This window comes from Lupinus angustifolius, chromosome LG12, assembly GCF_001865875.1.
Source record: "Lupinus angustifolius cultivar Tanjil chromosome LG12, LupAngTanjil_v1.0, whole genome shotgun sequence".
NCBI classification, from domain to species: domain Eukaryota; kingdom Viridiplantae; phylum Streptophyta; class Magnoliopsida; order Fabales; family Fabaceae; genus Lupinus; species Lupinus angustifolius.
The window spans coordinates 607,936-626,053 of NC_032020.1; the positions used below are offsets into that span (position 1 = coordinate 607,936).

At 31.4% G+C, this 18,118-nt stretch overlaps 1 protein-coding gene across 1 annotated transcript; it reads left to right on the forward strand.

The window, feature by feature from the left end:
- Positions 11,576 to 15,803, forward strand: LOC109361799 (xyloglucan endotransglucosylase/hydrolase protein 3-like). The gene is made up of 4 exons (XM_019607335.1): positions 11,576 to 11,756; positions 14,807 to 14,907; positions 15,297 to 15,499; positions 15,617 to 15,803. Exons 1-4 carry the CDS (start codon positions 11,576 to 11,578, stop codon positions 15,801 to 15,803), a joined length of 672 nt encoding a protein of 223 aa, XP_019462880.1.

An 18,118-nucleotide genomic window follows, 5' to 3' on the forward strand; every position in this document is an offset into this window, starting at 1 on the left:
ATAGAAAATGTGCTCCCCAATATGACCCACATCAAAGAATTGGGTATATTCTCAATTGGGTAGATGAATTTTGATGGTTTAGCTCCATGGAACAATTTCTCTTCTCTGATGTAAACAAAGTTCAAAGTTCAAATAGGCATTTCAAAGACATGTTTATCATGTAATGAACACAGTTTGTATTTTGGAACAAGTTCAGCATTTTAGGGATATCTCAAAATCTAACCTTTGGATTTGTAAAATTGTCATTGGGACAAGATGGTTTAGACTTTGGAGCATTCTTTGTTAGTTTTTTTGGGTCAGAATTCTATAGTCAACAACACATGTAAGAAGAATAAAATTCTCAATCAATTGAGCTCTCACAAAAGGCCAAAACAAACAAAGTTTGATAATCAAATTATTGTTTAAAATATTTAACTTGTTCTTTTAAGACAAATATATTCATTAACTCTTGTACACATTTATTAATCATCATAAGAAAAGTCAAATTCTTTATTTGAATCAGACAAGGAGGGTCAAAGTGGTCTCTTTTGACTCGAACAATAAATTTGTTCACTACGTCACTCTCTTCTCCTCCTCGAAACCTTTTTGATGAACTCAAAAGGGAAAGAGAATATATAAAAAGATTTTGTTATAATGGAAGAAAAACTTCTCAAGATTAATCAGATGATTAATCCAATGGGAGATAAGTAAATTAAATTGACTCATGTGAACTTCACTTCATATCTTTATCTTTGATAAATTAAAAGTGAACCTTCAATATGGTATTTATTATTGCTTTTGATTCTGCTTTAAGACACTAATATCTATTGAATCAAGTATGAATGAGCTTATGTTTTTACATGTCTAATTTGAGTACTTGTTCTGATATATATTCTTCATTTTACTGCTTTAATATATTCTACACTATATATTACAAATATGTTCTAATATATCTTGCATGATTTATTTAGAATATCCAATGTACTTGATTGCACAATGAAAATATTAATATGCTTTAAAATGGGTTTCATTTTTATCCTGATTATTTAAATATGAATTTAAACTTTTTAATGTTTGTTATTATCAAAGGATGGAGATTGATAAGACCATGATAAGTAGTATATTTTGATAAAAACTACATATTAAGGATTTAATTAACCTAATATTAAGGTAGATGATTTGTCTACTCAATATACAACATCATTTTTACAAAGACAAATTAAAAATCAAATATGATCATATGAGGGTCATCTATTTGCATGTGAATTGGCAAGTGCAAGTGCATATGACCATTTAGGTAAGTGAACATGAGAAAGATCACCTGTCCCAACTTGATGTCTTTATTCCTGTTCTTATTCCTATCCTATTCTACTTATATCTAAACACGTGGAGTTAAAATGAAATATTATTTTTGACTTGTTAACAAACACTGATTAATCCGAGACATGTAACATGAAATTTTAATAGACGTAGCATACAGTAATAACATGCAAAGTGACTTTCTTCCCTGTATCAATAGTTATATCAAACAAGGTAATTGCTTTTTATCAGGAGCATAGCTTATGTCATTCTATGTATATGAGTTTGTAATTGGTCAAAAAAATATATTTAAGTTAAAATTTAATTATTAAGTATTTTTTTGACTAATTATAAACCTATAACACATAGAGTGATACATATTATGAGACAATATATACGTACTGCTTTACCAAATGCCTAAAGCAAGTGTGCTACTCTCATTCGGGGCGTTGACATATAAAAAATCAAGGACATACATTAAAGACCAAACCAACCACTATATTGCATTTAATGAAGTGAAATCAAAGAAGCTGACATCAAGGATGTTTCTTATGAATTTTTTCCCCCTCACATGTATCTTTGCATTGGAGACAATCTTGTCCAAGCCAGGAACATCTATAGATATGTGAGGCTAACTCTCTCAATATATATTTTTTCAACTATAAGACTCGAACCGGGTCCTTGCTTAAGGGGAATCAAACATATATCACTTGAACTAACACCGTGTATCTCTTAGGGATCTTTAATGTCTAAGACTACAAATTGTGAATACTATTGAAGACTTCAATAAAGAATTATTTATCCATAAATGAAAAGGCTTGAATACTAGATACAATTAGGGATTAGAAAAATATTCTCCCTGTGGGTACCCGCTAAAATACCTGCAACGGGTACTTGTAAAAATAGCATATATGATTTTGTTGGGTCCCACAGGGCTCTGCAGCTCACCTAGAGGGGAGGGTGAATAGGTGATACAATATATAATTATCGTTGCTTGATTAACAAACAAATATTACAAATTCCCTTATTGTTTAATCAATTAACAACATATATATAATCGATTAACTCGTTGTGTAGATAATCGATTAACTAAAGAAACTAATTGATTACCAGTTCTTGTTCTTTAAAAAATTGTTTTTCTTGATGTCCAAGATTATCAATACTCAACTAAACAAATTCCCTTACTGTTTAATCAACTAACAACATATATAATCGATTAACTCATTCTGTAGATAATCAATTAACTAAAGAAACTAATTGATTATCTGTTCTTGCTCTTTAAAAAACTATTTTCCTTGATGTCCAAGATTATCAAGACTCAACTAAACTTATATGCACTTTTACAGATGATTAAGAACATTAAATGCATAGAACAAAATATGCAAATAACTCAGAATGATATGCATGTCCAATTAAGTAAATCAAGTAATACAAAAATGTAAAGAGTTAAGGATTGAGAAGAATGAGACACGACTTTTATCTTGGTTCTTTGTGGGTCCACATGCAAACTAAATCCAGGCCTATCCCTATGATCTTTGGATAATTTTATTCATTATGAAATATAATTGTTTTTACAATCACACTTCCAATACAACACACAAGAACTTCATTCTCGGATCCGTTGAGCCTACTCTCTCAGTTTGATATCTCAACTCGCCTACTTGGATACCCACACCTTTTGCGATTCTGGCCCCAACCAATGCCTCACTCTATCCAAGACTTCTTGTCCTTGTGAAAACACCTACCTAACCGCGCTACAACCCAAGGTGAGGGAAAATACATTGTAACATAGTGGTGTCCGAATATGACACATGAAGCTCCCAACTACCTCAAAAGTTGGGAGTTATTTATGTTTTTGTTAGAAACCCATACTTAACCAAATGATTTCATGTCTGGATTAAGTACAAATGTTTTGTAGGGCTATATGCCCCTAGGATAATATAAAATATCAAGTCTTTTGGTTGTTATCCATGAAGGAACACCACTCAAGAAACTAAAATGCGTAAGGATCGAAACAATGGAGATTTTCGATCCAGTAGCCCAAAAGGGCGAGGAAATAGTCCTGGCAACCAGACTACCCTCACCTGGGCGAGCCAGCCTCGGCTGGGCGAGGGAGGGGAAGTAGCTAAAGCCCCCAATTGTCACCTGGGCGAACCAGTGTCGCTTGGGCGAGGGCCAGGCAAACGTTTAGCCTGTTATGGGCAGTTCTGGGCACCCGAACGACAGTACCTTGCACGGGCGAGACCCAGAGGGTGACTTTGACCAGTTTTTGGTGGATTTTTAGCTTGAGCGACAATCCACTCACTCGAGCGAGAACCATGCAGGAAATTGAGTTTGTTTTGATGAATTGGTCGCTTGAGCCATAGTCTCTCGCTTGGGCGAGAGACATACATAAATTGTGACTGTTTTTGATTGATTTATTGCTTAGGCAATAGCCCTAGATTGAGTGTGAAGTGTATTTACACTTGGGAGATACGTAGCTCATATGATTGAGTCTGGTGCCCAAATTGACAAACTTATACCAATACCATTGTTCTTGCGCCTATTTAGGGCAAGGTTTTCGACTGTGATGTCGTGATCAGGGCAATGCCCAAAAAGGATTACATGATACCACTTAGGGAGATCGTCTGACTGTAAGAGGCTTGGCCAGGTGGCCGTCTAGGGTAATTAAGCAATGGTTCATAGTGGTAGGGATGTTATTCATATATTACGTGATAACGTAAGATCGGGTCCTACAAGAAGCATTCCTTTGGGAGATGTCTTAGGATGGGCCAATCAATATAAAAGACTAGTTAAAATATTTAATCGGCTAACTTCGGTTAGTGTGTATACGCATTATGAATAACGAAGTAGTGGAGAGGAAATTTATTGGAGACGAACGAGCCCCGCGATGTTGAGAGGGACGACAATGGCGGTGATTCGTCAGCAAAGTCTTGAGGGAGAGTCTAGGTGAGACGAGTCCCTTGTATTCCTGGATGAAGTATTCTATTGGACCTGACAGTTCTCACAATGCAAACTAGACACTCTGACAATCCCTCTTTGCAATTAAGATCAATGAGAGGGATGCCCAGAAAGTGTTTGATACGACATCGTCTTGAAATGGATGGTTCTTCGGATTCGATCTATCATACATCCTTGCGAGGAATAATTTATTTTGGTGCGTTCAAATCGGCTTGTTATGAGACCTGTACTCTTGGTTTTTTCCGAATAGTATATTGGGAGGATATTAGTGTAATGATAGATGAAATAAGCATATCATGCATACATTGAGAGTGTGAATATTGATCCTCGTGATTCAAGTTATAACGTCATTCATCATTGTGCATTATGTCTCTGATATATATTGTGTATATCATGTGTGTATGTCTGGATGTGATATTCCGTGTAATTCCATGCTGTCAATGAATAATATTCATTAGATGTCTTACTCTCTCTTATTTTCTCTTCTTTCTGCTTGTCTTTGGTTCGCGTTCCCGTTTAGATGGATTGTACCACAAGGATTCGGAGCTACTGATTCTCGATGTCCTAGGAGGGGACATGGAGTAGTGACAGACACCGATACACCTACACATGCCCTTGTGCCTTAGAGCTGGAGATGGTTTGTGATGCCTCTACGACGTGCTTCCCTTCACAGCATGTGAACTTGGAGGCTTCTTTCACCTTACCTGCTTGGAGATTTGCACCTACTACACCATCCATTCATTCTGTGACTCCTCACAGACCCACTGATGTTGGACCATCTACTAGAAGACGGAGTATAGACGATGTGCCCAATTACCCACCGGAGAAGAGAGCTATTATACGGACGTTGCCCAATCTTCAGGCAGATGCGGAAGTGGGAAGAAAGTCATAGGGTTCGTCCAACAACCCAGAAGAGGAGCTGGAAGCTGAAGAGGAAGACTGTGTGGAGTTGGTCTGTATAGAGGACTCCATTGAGGTGGTAGACCTCTCTTCTGATTCTGAGACGGAGGAGGATCTCATCGAGCGTCCTAGTACACCCGCTAACTCTGGAGCTAGTCACTAGTGATCATTTCCATTTCTATTTGCCTTTGAGGCGGGTATCTGTGTAGGGTATTTTGGATGTTTTGAATAAACCAGACTATTATATATATTTTCAATTTGGACCAAGATGTATTCCGCTTTATTTTTGTATAAATGTTTTCAGTCAATTTCAATAAAGGATTATTCCACGAACTATTGTCGTCTTTTCCGCATTTTAGATTACTTAACGTGATGTCCCGAAAAAGGAGTCAAATGTAAATGAAGGAGTTTTACATTACAAATTTTTTTTTACCATTTTTAGGCAATATTATTGGAGTAATTTCCGGGGCGTTAAAATATGAAAGGATAAACATAGTGTGCTTCTTATGTCCTTGATCTGGGGTGTGATAGCTGGTCACTCTAAAACTGTTGACTGCATGGACCATAATATGCTTTCATATTTTTTCTTTTTAATTATTTTAATAGCATTTATTCCTTCGTACATATGTACTTATTTTTTACTAAAAAATAATGCTTGCATGCTTCCAACACACACATCACAATACACTTACATTTTACACACTCATGCATGTCCTATACTCGAGCGTTAGATATATTTAGGATATGAGAGATATTCACTTTGTTGTTATGGACTTTAGGTCTCACTTATATTAACATGGTGGACCACACATATTGTCACCGAAGTATTATGAGTTAGGAGCTTTGGGGTAAATACCCATCATTTTTAGCCTTTGGTATTTGAGTTTCCTTTATTTATGAGTTGATACAGTATGCAGACCTTATGGAAATCTAGAACCCCATAAGGAGCATACTATAGATACCCTAAGACTCTGTTCTAGGACTGTGACCTTTAGATATTCCCTAAAATATGGCCAATGTACCCCATTTTCTCAACTTAAATTGAGACATTTTTTCCTTAAATAAAGTGACTAAATGTCATCTCAAGTTCTACTGGTATAAGATATCATTGCATATTGGTATCCCTACACCATAGGCACATCTCACTTGCATGCAAAATAAGTACCTGTCATAGAAAAAACCAAATAACTCATCTTTGCTAAGGGTTAGCCTAAACTATATGAAAAATGTCAACCCATCATGACACTCCGTAAAGTCTATTATCCTAAGTAACATGCTTTTTACATTATTACACACTTCATCCATGCATACACTAATTCAAAATAAAATCATTCAAATATTCATTGACTCATTCATTTGAGTGTTAAGTGCAATAAAGTACAATTAGATTGATATTTTGGTTGGGTTGAAGTGGGGGTATCTTGATTACTATTCAAATCGAATTTTGAAAAATTTAAGGTTGCCTTGGTTGGAAAAATAAAGTGGAGTGTCGAAACTCTTTTAGGAAAAAAATAATTGCTAATGTATCTTTGTTCACTTCTTGTATCATATATTTGGCAGAAAACATGAAACAAGAAATTAAGAGAAAAGGGTTGTCATAACAAAAAGACACAATATTGTAGTATTTATGGAGGAACTATTTTTTTGTATACATACTTTTAAAAGAAATGTTCATCATTAATCACCTTATACATTCATGCATTCATGTATACATATATTTAAAAATAAAAAAAATGCATCATCCATACATACACCCAATTATTCATACATGCATGCATTCATAAAAAAATATAGGTCACTTGAACATTACATTTTATACATTAGTATATCATGCATTCTAATATGTCATCTCACCATATAATGTAATTAGTTACAACAGAATTCCATATTCATTATCATAAAAAATCAAAAAATAAATCATTACATACATCTTCTAGCATTTCACATACATCATAGTCTGATGCATTCCATATCATATGCATTTAAGATTGCATTTTCAAATAGTTTCATGCATTTAAAAAACAATGGCATGGATTTGTTGACTACATCCTATGTGTCATATGATTCAAAAATTGTAGTGCATATAATTTATATATCCCAAAATAAATCAAATGCATCTTCATATACATGACGCATATTTTCTAAGTATAAACTCATGGTTAGCATTATATGAATGTCATGCATCATTCAAAGGTTGCATTTTAGGTCATGCAACATAGATAAAAAGGAAAGTAGTCCACTTCATGCACCTCGTGCATAAATATAAATCATTTTTCTGCATACAATTCATTATTCCATTGCTAAGGGACTACTAGTTAATGGTCGGTTTTAAGAGAACTATTATTGGACTCGGGTAAAAGCTATAATGGTTTTAAGAGAACTATTATTGGACTCGAGGGAAAGCTACAATGGCTTGAAAATTTCTCCTCATTTGAGGACCCCTAGTCAAAGTCAACCACTCATACAATCACTCGTGTTTCTCTCTCGAGAATAAAAATTTATTTTACAATGTGTATATTTTTAATAATTATAGACTAATGTATTGATTGAGTAAATTTATCATTTGGTACTATACTTCGTCACTCATATCAATCCAAAATCACAACAAAAATAACCAAAATATAAATTAATTCATGCATTAATGTGAAATTTTTTATTCAAGAATTAAAATAAAATGGAGGATATGCAAATATAAAACCCAATATAATGTTGATCTTCAAGAAGACTTTTATAATGAAACAATGAATCTTTGAATTCTCTAGCACGATAAACATATCCCTAGTCACCCCATTTGAACCTAGACATTATGGAATGATGTTATTTCCAAATAACCCATAATATGTGAATAGCCTTGAGCATGGTAGTTTTTAAATTACTTTCTTTAGCATTCAACTATTATACAAATAATATATCCATACACTACTACTGAAGGATAAGAGAATATAATGAATGTTCCTTGCTCAAAATGCAAAAGAAAAACAAAAATCCAATGATAATTCTCAACGAATGTCTCTGACAAAATAATCCTAATCTTAAGCAATTCTTATCACAACGTGAAAAATGCTCTTTAAATTTGAATGTCATATCATCCACCCTAAGTTAAGATTTGATAGCGTACATAAGGATATACTTCAATTTTTTTTTGAGATACGTGAGCAAATAATGAAAAATGATTGACCATCAATTTAAACCTTATAATAAAAACCTTTAAAGATTGAAAAATGTTTGCTATAAAGGTCGTGCTTTCACCCTCCTTAAGTTGAGAAGTGATACCAGACATAGGATTGTACTTCACTCTCTTAAGGTGGGAATGACGAACTACAACTAAACATTGTTTATTCTCTCCAAATCTTAAGATGAAATACACAAACCAACAAGACAACTTTTTCTATCCTAGAACTGTGTAGTCTTATTTTCTATTACTCATGGGGATACATCGGAGAATAATTAATCTAGTTAGAGACAAAAGTTACAGAATAAGTTTTTCCTTAATAAATAAATAATTAAACAACTTTGGGTTTTAAATCAGTCCATGCAATTAATGAGAGTATCATCTAATACATTCAAATGGGATGTTAATACTTTCCTAATATCTAACCGATTTTCGAGTCCATATTTCGAATTTAAAGACCAATGCATTCCAAAATAGGCATAAGAGAACTTTCTACAATTTGATCGTAGAAGTGCTGTGGCGACTCCAACCTATTGTATTTCTAATATTAGACCAAAAAACGGGACAAACATATATTCTAACAAAAATGATTTTTTTCCAATCTAAAGAGATTACTATCTAATTGATTGAACTAAAAGTAAACAATCCCGACGTCTGTCTATTTCTACCCTTATTCATCTATTTATAGGCCAACAATAAAACAATTATTATTAATTGATAATCATTAAAAGGATAAATGATTATTTGGAAATGTTTTTGGTTGGAAGACTAAATTGAAAACTAAACTTGAAATCTAAACATCAAAATCGATGCTTAGGGTTGGTAGGGTAGGGGAAGGTGGGAGGAGGAGTTGTTTCACTAATAATTTTTTTATTCACACAAGATAAATAGAATGATGAAACTACTAAATCCAGTCACAATTATAATTGTCGCTAAATTCAATCATCTTGTTTTAAAAATAAAAATCTCATCTACTTATTTTATTCTAGACTTCATAACTTCTTGTGAGAAAGTGTTTCCCTTCACTATTTTTTATTTCCATTTTTAATGAAATTAAAAAAGGAGGGTGAAAATATGTTTACATTGTTGTTTTCATTTCATATTTTAAAAAACATGACCTTCATTTCTGGAAATTCTGAAAATAAGAAAATATCATTTCTAACATTTTCAATAATGAAGCATTGATATTTTTTTAAAGATTTTAGCACTTTTGTTACTTCATTCGCTCAATGTGTGTTCTTGTTTTAACTTTTTCAGTTTATTTCAAATCTATTGATGTTTTGGAAACCCAATACATATATATTTTATTTTCTCATTATACTCTTATTTATTATTCGTTTTTCCAACTCTATTTCTTCTTTTTTCTAAGTCAATTTTCAATATGCATTAAATTTGATTATTTTGGTCAAATAATATCAAATTTTTGCATCATTTAATAATTTCTTAAAATATGTGAATAACTTTTTTTTTTAAAACAGTAAAATGAATGTATTAAAAAGGCACAATGATATCAACCCAATACAAACAAGAACAAGAACTAATTAAGTTTACAGAAGTTAGAACATACAAAATCTAATATATGAGCACTAAATATGAAACGACAAAGCCTAATTCCCCACAACAGCTGAATACCAATACCAAGATCTAACTTGGATTAAATCTATCAATTGAAAATAAGTAATTTTCTTATCATTGAACATAGTATCATTATGCAAAAGCCAAAAAGACCAAAAAATACGAAACCATAACATTCTCCACAGTTTCTTTCCTTTTTGAGGCCGCCAATAAGAATCGTGAAGAAATAACAATTCTAGAATAGTTTGAGGAATAATTACTGAAATCTTGAGCCAACCATAAAATGCAAACCAAACACTAACAACATAATTACAACAGATGAACAAATGATCCATTGACTCATTACAATGAAGACACAATGCACATTCCAAATCTTCTGTAGAATGGATAATGTTACGACAAAACAATGCATCCTTAGTAGGAATTCTTTGTTTAGCAATTTTCCAAATAAAGCAACAAACCTTGGATGGAACTAAGGAATTCTAACAATTCTGAATTAGGTAGTTTCCAATCAGATTTTCTAGATTTACCAAATGCATAGCTGTTGAAATATTAGGCAAAGATTCTAAATATGAAGATTTGACTACTGTTGAACCAGACTGTGACCGGGGAGCCTCCAACCACCAGGGAATTTCATTGTTATATGAGTATGGGAAGAGTGAAAAGTCACAAGTAAGACACCATGTCTTGAACCAAAACCTTAAGGCATTAGCCTCCAAATCATTCAGCTTCCAAATCCATGGATCAACTATGTCTCTGACGCATTTAAAGGAGTTAATGCAAGCACACATATCTTGTAGGGGTTTAAAAGTTCGGCTCAGTTTTTTATGCAACTTAGTTACCAAACCGAACATAAGGATATGGTTCGGTTCTACTAGATAAACCACAAATTTTATTTAGGAACCGAACCATTAATGAACGGTTCGGTTCCATGGTTTTTCAACTTATTTAAAAAAATTCTTTAGGAAATAATTGAACAAAATCTGGAAAGTATAGAATCAACTAAATAAATACTAAACTCATCAATAATAAATTGTTCAATATTAAGTTCAGTACTTTTTCTAGTAAAACAATAATAATTCAACAATCAACATACTACAGAATTGAAATTTTAGTCCACAAAATCTTAGACAATGTCCAACAATAGTAAGACTTACTAAGAAGTAAAATTATGGATTCTTTTTTGGCCAGCTTGTTATAGAAGTCCACATCAATAATGTCCTGAAGTTCTAAAAAGTAATATGCATACGCTCCATAATTTCCAATCAAAATGATAAACTTTGATCATTGACATATTCAACAGTGAAATGCAATTGGCTAATTGTAATAAACACTAAACAATGACATATTCCACAATGAGTCGTGTCCTGTAAAGCAATTGTAATAAATAGTAACTTATTCAACAATATATTACCTTAATTTAAATTAACACATTGTTCATTGGGCATTGGTCCGCCAATGACATTATCTTGTTCATATAATCTATTGATACATACTGCTAACTCTAATAAAATATTGAAATAAAACGAATACCAATATAAGTATAAAAGATTTCAAATAAAAACTTATAATAACTAACAATACAAAATTTATTACAATACCGGATTCAACTTCAACTACATGACTTAAAAATTAATCTTCTTAGGTTGTTTCTTTAACCAATTTTGAGCACAAATCAAAGCCTCAACCATGGAGGGGTGCAATAAACTACGATATGAGTCAAGAACGCAACCTCCACTGCTAAATGCACTTTCGGAAGACACTGTGGAAATTGGAATAGCTAATATATCTCTGGTCATGAGTGAAAGAACATGGTACTTGACTAACTTGCCTCTCCACCATTTCAAAATATCAAATGAATCATCATTAGGTAGTTCCTCAAAATAATCATCCAATTATCTATCCAACTCACTTTTCTTTATATCACCTTGCTTTTTCCTCACATTTTTTCTGTGGGAGATGGTGCACTACCAACTTCAGTTTCACTTGTATTCGGGGTTTTATTCATATTTCTCGATTCAATTTTTTTTAAGAAATACATAATTAGTAAACATAATACATAGAAAAGTAGAAAATAACATTGAATTATTTTTTTACCAGCCATGTATTCCTTTTCAGTGTCGTGATATTTTTAATATTTCATTCCCTTATTTAGCATCAATTATTTATCATCATCAAATTCTAATTATAACAAAGATTATGCTATATATGTTAATGTTTTTCCTAATCTTGAAAGAAGAATATATACTACAAAAGAATTTCTATTAATGCATATATTATCTTCTTTTACTTAATTTTAGAACTTTTTTTCCCTACCAGGGAAAGAGATAGAGGGTTTAGATCATACAAGGTATTAAATAACAAAAGTAAAAGTATATGTGTAATAGAGATAAAGATATAAGGTTTTGATTATGCATATAATTTTTTTACATTACCTCGGTCACTGGGTCTTTGAATGGTGTATTGAAAGGATAGGTTGTGAATGAGGATTATGAATGACGAGAAGAAGGTCTATGTTTACTTATTTATTTTTTCTATTTACTTCTTATTTATAGTTTATATGTATTAATAATTTCAAATAATATTTTATCTCCTAACTTTAAATCCTAACCAATATTTTTTTATTTTTATTAAAAAAAATCCAATATATTAACATTAATGTTAAATAATCAATAAAAAATCAATATTTTTTCATACCGATACGGTTCAATTGAAAACCGACAGGTATGACCAATTTTTATCGGTTTTAGCCAGTTTTGACCAACATGATTGGATGACCAATATAATTATTATACCGTACTAATATTGTGACCAATTGACCAGTTGACCGATTTAACTGGCTGGTATGAAACAGTTTTAACTGGTTAAATGTCATGTTGCAATTTTATATGGAAAAACTCTTCCCAAACTTTATATGGAAAATCTTTATATGAAATGCAATTTTACTAAGTTTATTGTCAAATTGACATTTTATTTTATGCTTTATAACTTTGTATGAGCATCTAATTTTCTCATACCCATTTTTATATAGCAGAAAAAGAATAAGGGCATTTCAATATTTTTCAAGCTTTTATAAACATAATATATGTTTTGCTCAACCAAGGGTATTTGAGCAATTTTGTTGCTTCAATAAAAATAAATTAATTTTTTTCAAACATGGGCATTTTAGTATTGTTAGAGGCATATAAAAGTTTTAAAAAGTTATTGCCCAAATATAGGAATTTTGTCATTTTCATAACACTTATAAAACTTTTAATGAGTTATTGTCCAAATCGAGCTACTTTTTGTCATTTTTATGGTGTTATACAAATTCTAATTTATTTTTATCTAACTCAAGCCATTTTAGCAATTTCCAATATTTTATAATGCTAAAACTATTTTTATCCAACTTGGAGTGTTTTAGTAATTTCAAGTGTTTTTAATATGATGAGTAGAACAATTTTACCAACTTGGAGTATTTTAGTAATTTCCAATGTTGTGTTATAGTAGAATATTTTATCTCAGGGGTATTTTAGCGATTTCAAGTAATTTACAAGATGAATAAAGTAATTTTATTAAACTTGGGGATTTTAGTAATTTAAAGTTAATGGACTTTCTCTAAAGTGACAAGGGTATTTTGATAAAAACCAATAATATTTTTGTACGTGTCTTTTCTGATATCACACTGGGGCTTCCCTTTGTTTTTTTTATGTTTATCTTTACTTTATTACATCTTTATTTAATTGTTTTAAATACTTTCCTTCTTAATTTAAATATATAATAACAATGGATAAGGAAATAAATAAATATTAAATAAATACTATGTAGTTTGTAAAAATAATAATTAATGATTAATATAATAATTAAATATTTACAAAAAATATTTGCATTTTTTCCTACAAAAATGTAAGTGAAACACCACGTCTTGAACAAAAACCTTAAGACATTAATTTTATAGGTCTTTTCTACTTATAAAGTCTTTCACTTCTCCATGCATATCCAATATGAGACTTCACACTTGAATAAATCCAACATATACTTTATCTACAATAATTTGATTATTGTTAAATTTTGATATCCAACTCATGAACTTACTTCTTCTATTTAAGCAATATCCCCTAGATCAATTCCAATATTTTATAATGAAGTTTTTTATAATCTCCTATGCTTTTGTTTCTCTTGTATTTTGTGTCACCTATCATTTGGAGAATGCTCAAGGCCTTAATTTTGATAAAAACTATGTTGTGAAGTATGGCAATGATCATTTTACCAAGCTTGATAATGGAAATGAAATTCAACTTTCATTGGATCAGAGAACAGGTTCTCTTCTCCTTTGTTACGTTTTGAGTTGCTTTGTTGATAGCTTAATGGTAGTAACTCATGTGAATAATGACCAATTATCTCTGAGGTCATGAGTTCGAGTCGCGAACTCTATTTGTGGGGAAAAAAAAATACTGTAGGGCATATTTAAGCTGGTGGGTAACACGCTCAGTGTAGTCATGGGCCGGGGAGGTCGCATGACATTACTGCGATGTTACCGGTAACACGCTCAGTGTAGTCCTCGGTCGGGGAGATCGCATGACATAACTGGGGTGTTACATATCTTTTAGTGCATGGAATTATATTCAGCACAACGGTGTTTAAATAATATATATTAGCTTTATAGAAACATTTAATTTCGTTTATTTTGTCCCAATTATTTGGTTTTATTGCTAAATTTCAAAATAAGGTGAAGAAAATATTTTATTTTGGGATTTTCTTATCCTTTCCCTTGCTGCTGAGGATAAGAGTAAAAAATATTCTACATTGGAGAATTAAAAATTTAATATTTCAAGAGGTAATAAACTTAGTTTTTTAATAAAAGTATATATTTTTTTTGTTTCTGTTTGAATATTTTTTTTTGTTATTGGAAAATTCTCTACAATCCCAATTATATTGCAGGATCTGGGATCACATCGAAGATGAGATTCACTTCAGGGTTCTTTGAAATGTTGATTAAGTTGCCAACTCAACGTTCTCCTGGAGTTGTTTCTACCTTTTATGTAAGTATTTAAATTCCACTATCCACAAAATCAATTAATAAATTTCTAAGTATAAGCTAAATACAAAATTAAAGTAAAATCAATTTGAACTACTTTAACTGTAGGTTTGGATTTAATTGTGAAGTTGCTTATCTAAATTTTTTTAACGCACTAAAGGAGAAAATCCCATGGTTTAAAAATGTGTTTAATGGTAATATTGTTATTATTATGCTATAATAATCTTTGTACTACTATAGAAATTTTATGTACTACTTTATCCTTAAACTTGCAAAACCAACCACTTAATTTTCTAATTGTTGATAAAAAAAATTCAAACTTATATTAAAATGGAATACAAATGTGAATTACTATTATTAAATTAACACCCCTAATTGTGTGGTTAATTGCAGTTAACCTCAGACACCAAAAATTTGCATGGAAATCATGATGAGATTGACTTTGAGTTTTTGGGTACCGATGGACCTCCATTTATTTTACAAACAAATATATATGCCGGTGATTCAGGTGGTAGAGAACAACGAATAAAACTTCAATTTGATCCCACTAAAGATTTCCACAATTATGCGATTCTATGGAACAAAAAAGAAATAAAGTAAGACCAATTTACCTTAACCCTCTAAAGTGCAAATTAAGCATTACACATAAGGTTTATACAATTTTAAGTGAATGAAGTGTAATAGTGACTTATAATTGTCCTTTAATGATTAAGGTTGTTGGTGGACAAAAAGGCTATTAGAGTGTACTTGAACAAGAATGGTGCAAGATTCCCAAAGGGTCCAATGGCTGCAGAAGCAACCTTATGGAATGGAGATAGTTGGGCTTCTGGTGGAAAGAAAATTGATTGGTCTAAAGCTCCATTCCAATTGCACTTTAGAGGCTTTACCATAGCAGCTTGAGAATATGCAACAATGTGTCATTCCCATTTTTCAATGTGGAACACAACAAATTTTGGAATTTGTCCCAAAATCAACATGTCAAAATAAAGAGCTACATGTTGCATCACCGGTGCTCAAATAATATATTTTTAATAAGGATTTAATATGTTCATAGACCACTAGCTCCCATTCTTATAAGCACGTGTGCAAAAAATCAGGACAAAATACAACTTCTAGCCTAAAAAAACCTAGTATGTCTTCCCAGAGAAAAGGGTGTCCGGTTGTGCAGAATGGATTTTTGCACATTAGCCTACTATAGGGGGAAGCTGCCTGCCCACGCACCTTGGTGGGTCAGGATGGCATGCACTGACAGTGTAAGTGTTTTTTATACTGTCAGCGAATCTCTACCATTCATATGTTAGCTAATATTCATTTTCAAACAAAATTATTACAAATCAATGGTGAATGATGTGCCGACAGTGTAAAAAACTTTATACTGTCAGTGCATAGATTTTAAACTCTTCTAATAAATGCCAACTAAACTTATTTCTTGATACTTCCTTTTGTCCATGCAATAAGAATATAAAGTTATGTAATGGAACATCCATTTTTTTTTTGCATAGTATAAACTTATCTCTATCCTTCTACCTATCATATATAATGTTATATTGTCCTCCCACAATCCAACACCACATTATGTCTACTCCATTGTTTCTTGCTTGTGATATGATTGGGGAGATAGTAGAAAACATTGAATAGAAAGAGTGAAATCATAAAAAAAGATAAATGTGAAATTTGTAATTTATTTTCTACCATTGAGTGTGCTAAAACTTCTGGAAACAATTTCTAACAAAAACTCTGGTATTGATTCTCCAATATATAGAGGACCTTTGATAATGTAGTTGACTATGTGATAGAGTTCAAATAACAATTTACTAAGAAAATGAGAAAATATCATTTACATAATAATGAAGCATTGATATTTTTTTTTAAAGTTTTTAGCACTTTTGTTAGTTGTTTCACTCAATATATTTTCTTGTTTTAACCTTTTTAGTTTATTCCAAACTTATTGATGTTTTGGAAACACAATACATATATATACTTTATTTTCTCATTATACTCTTATTTATTATTCATCTTTTCCAACTCTATTTCTTCACTTTTCTAATTCAATTTTCAATATGGATTAAATTTGATTATTTTAGTCAAATGATATCAAATTTTTGCATCATTTAATAATTTCTTAAAATGAGTGAATAACATTTTTTTTAAACAATAAAATGAATGTATTAAAAAGGCACAAGGGTACCAATCCAATACAAATAAGGACAAGAACTAATTAAGATTACAAAAGTTAGAACATACAAAATCTAATATATGAGCACTAAATATGAAACGACAAAGCCTAATTCCCCACAACAGTTGAATACCAATATCAAGATCTAACTTGGATTAAATCTATCAATTGAAAATAAGTAATCTTCTTATCATTGAACATAGTATAATTATGAAAAGCCCCAAAGACCAAAAAATACTAAACCACAATATTCTTCACAATTTTTCCCTTTTTGAGGTCGCCAAATAAGGGAAGCATATTTGTTGTTCAACAATTTATATCACTTCATGTGGCATGAATTTATGATTGGTTAGAAAATACTTAACAACTAAATTTTAACTTAAATATATTTTTTCTAATCAATTACAAGCTCATGACACATACAGTAATACAAACTGTGAAACAATAGATGTTTACCCGTCAATAAGAGATATGAAGAAATAATAATTCTGGAATAGTTGGAGGAATAATAACCGGAATATTCAGCCAAGCATAAAATGAAAACCAAACATTAACAACATAATTACAATATATGAACAAATGGTCCATTGACTCATTACAATGAAGACACAACACACATTCCAAATCTTTTGTAGAATGGATAATGTTACAAGAAAACAATGCATCCTTAGTATCATTTGTTTAGAAATTTTCCAAATAAAGCAACAAACCTTACATGGAACTAAGGAATTCCAACAATTCTGAATTAGGTAGTTTCCAATTAGCTTTCCTAGATTTACCAAATGCATAGCTGCTGGAATATTAGCCAAAGATTCTAAATATGAAGATTTGACTACATATCTGATGCATTTAAAGGAGTTAATGCAAGCACATATTTGTTAGGGGTGTAAAAGTTTGATTCAATTCGGTTTTTGATGTGATTTAGTGATCAAACCGAACATAAAGATATGGATCAGTTCTACTAGATTAACCGCAAAATTTATTTAGGAACCGAACTTTCAGTACCATGGTTTTTCAACTTATTTAAAAAAAAATCATT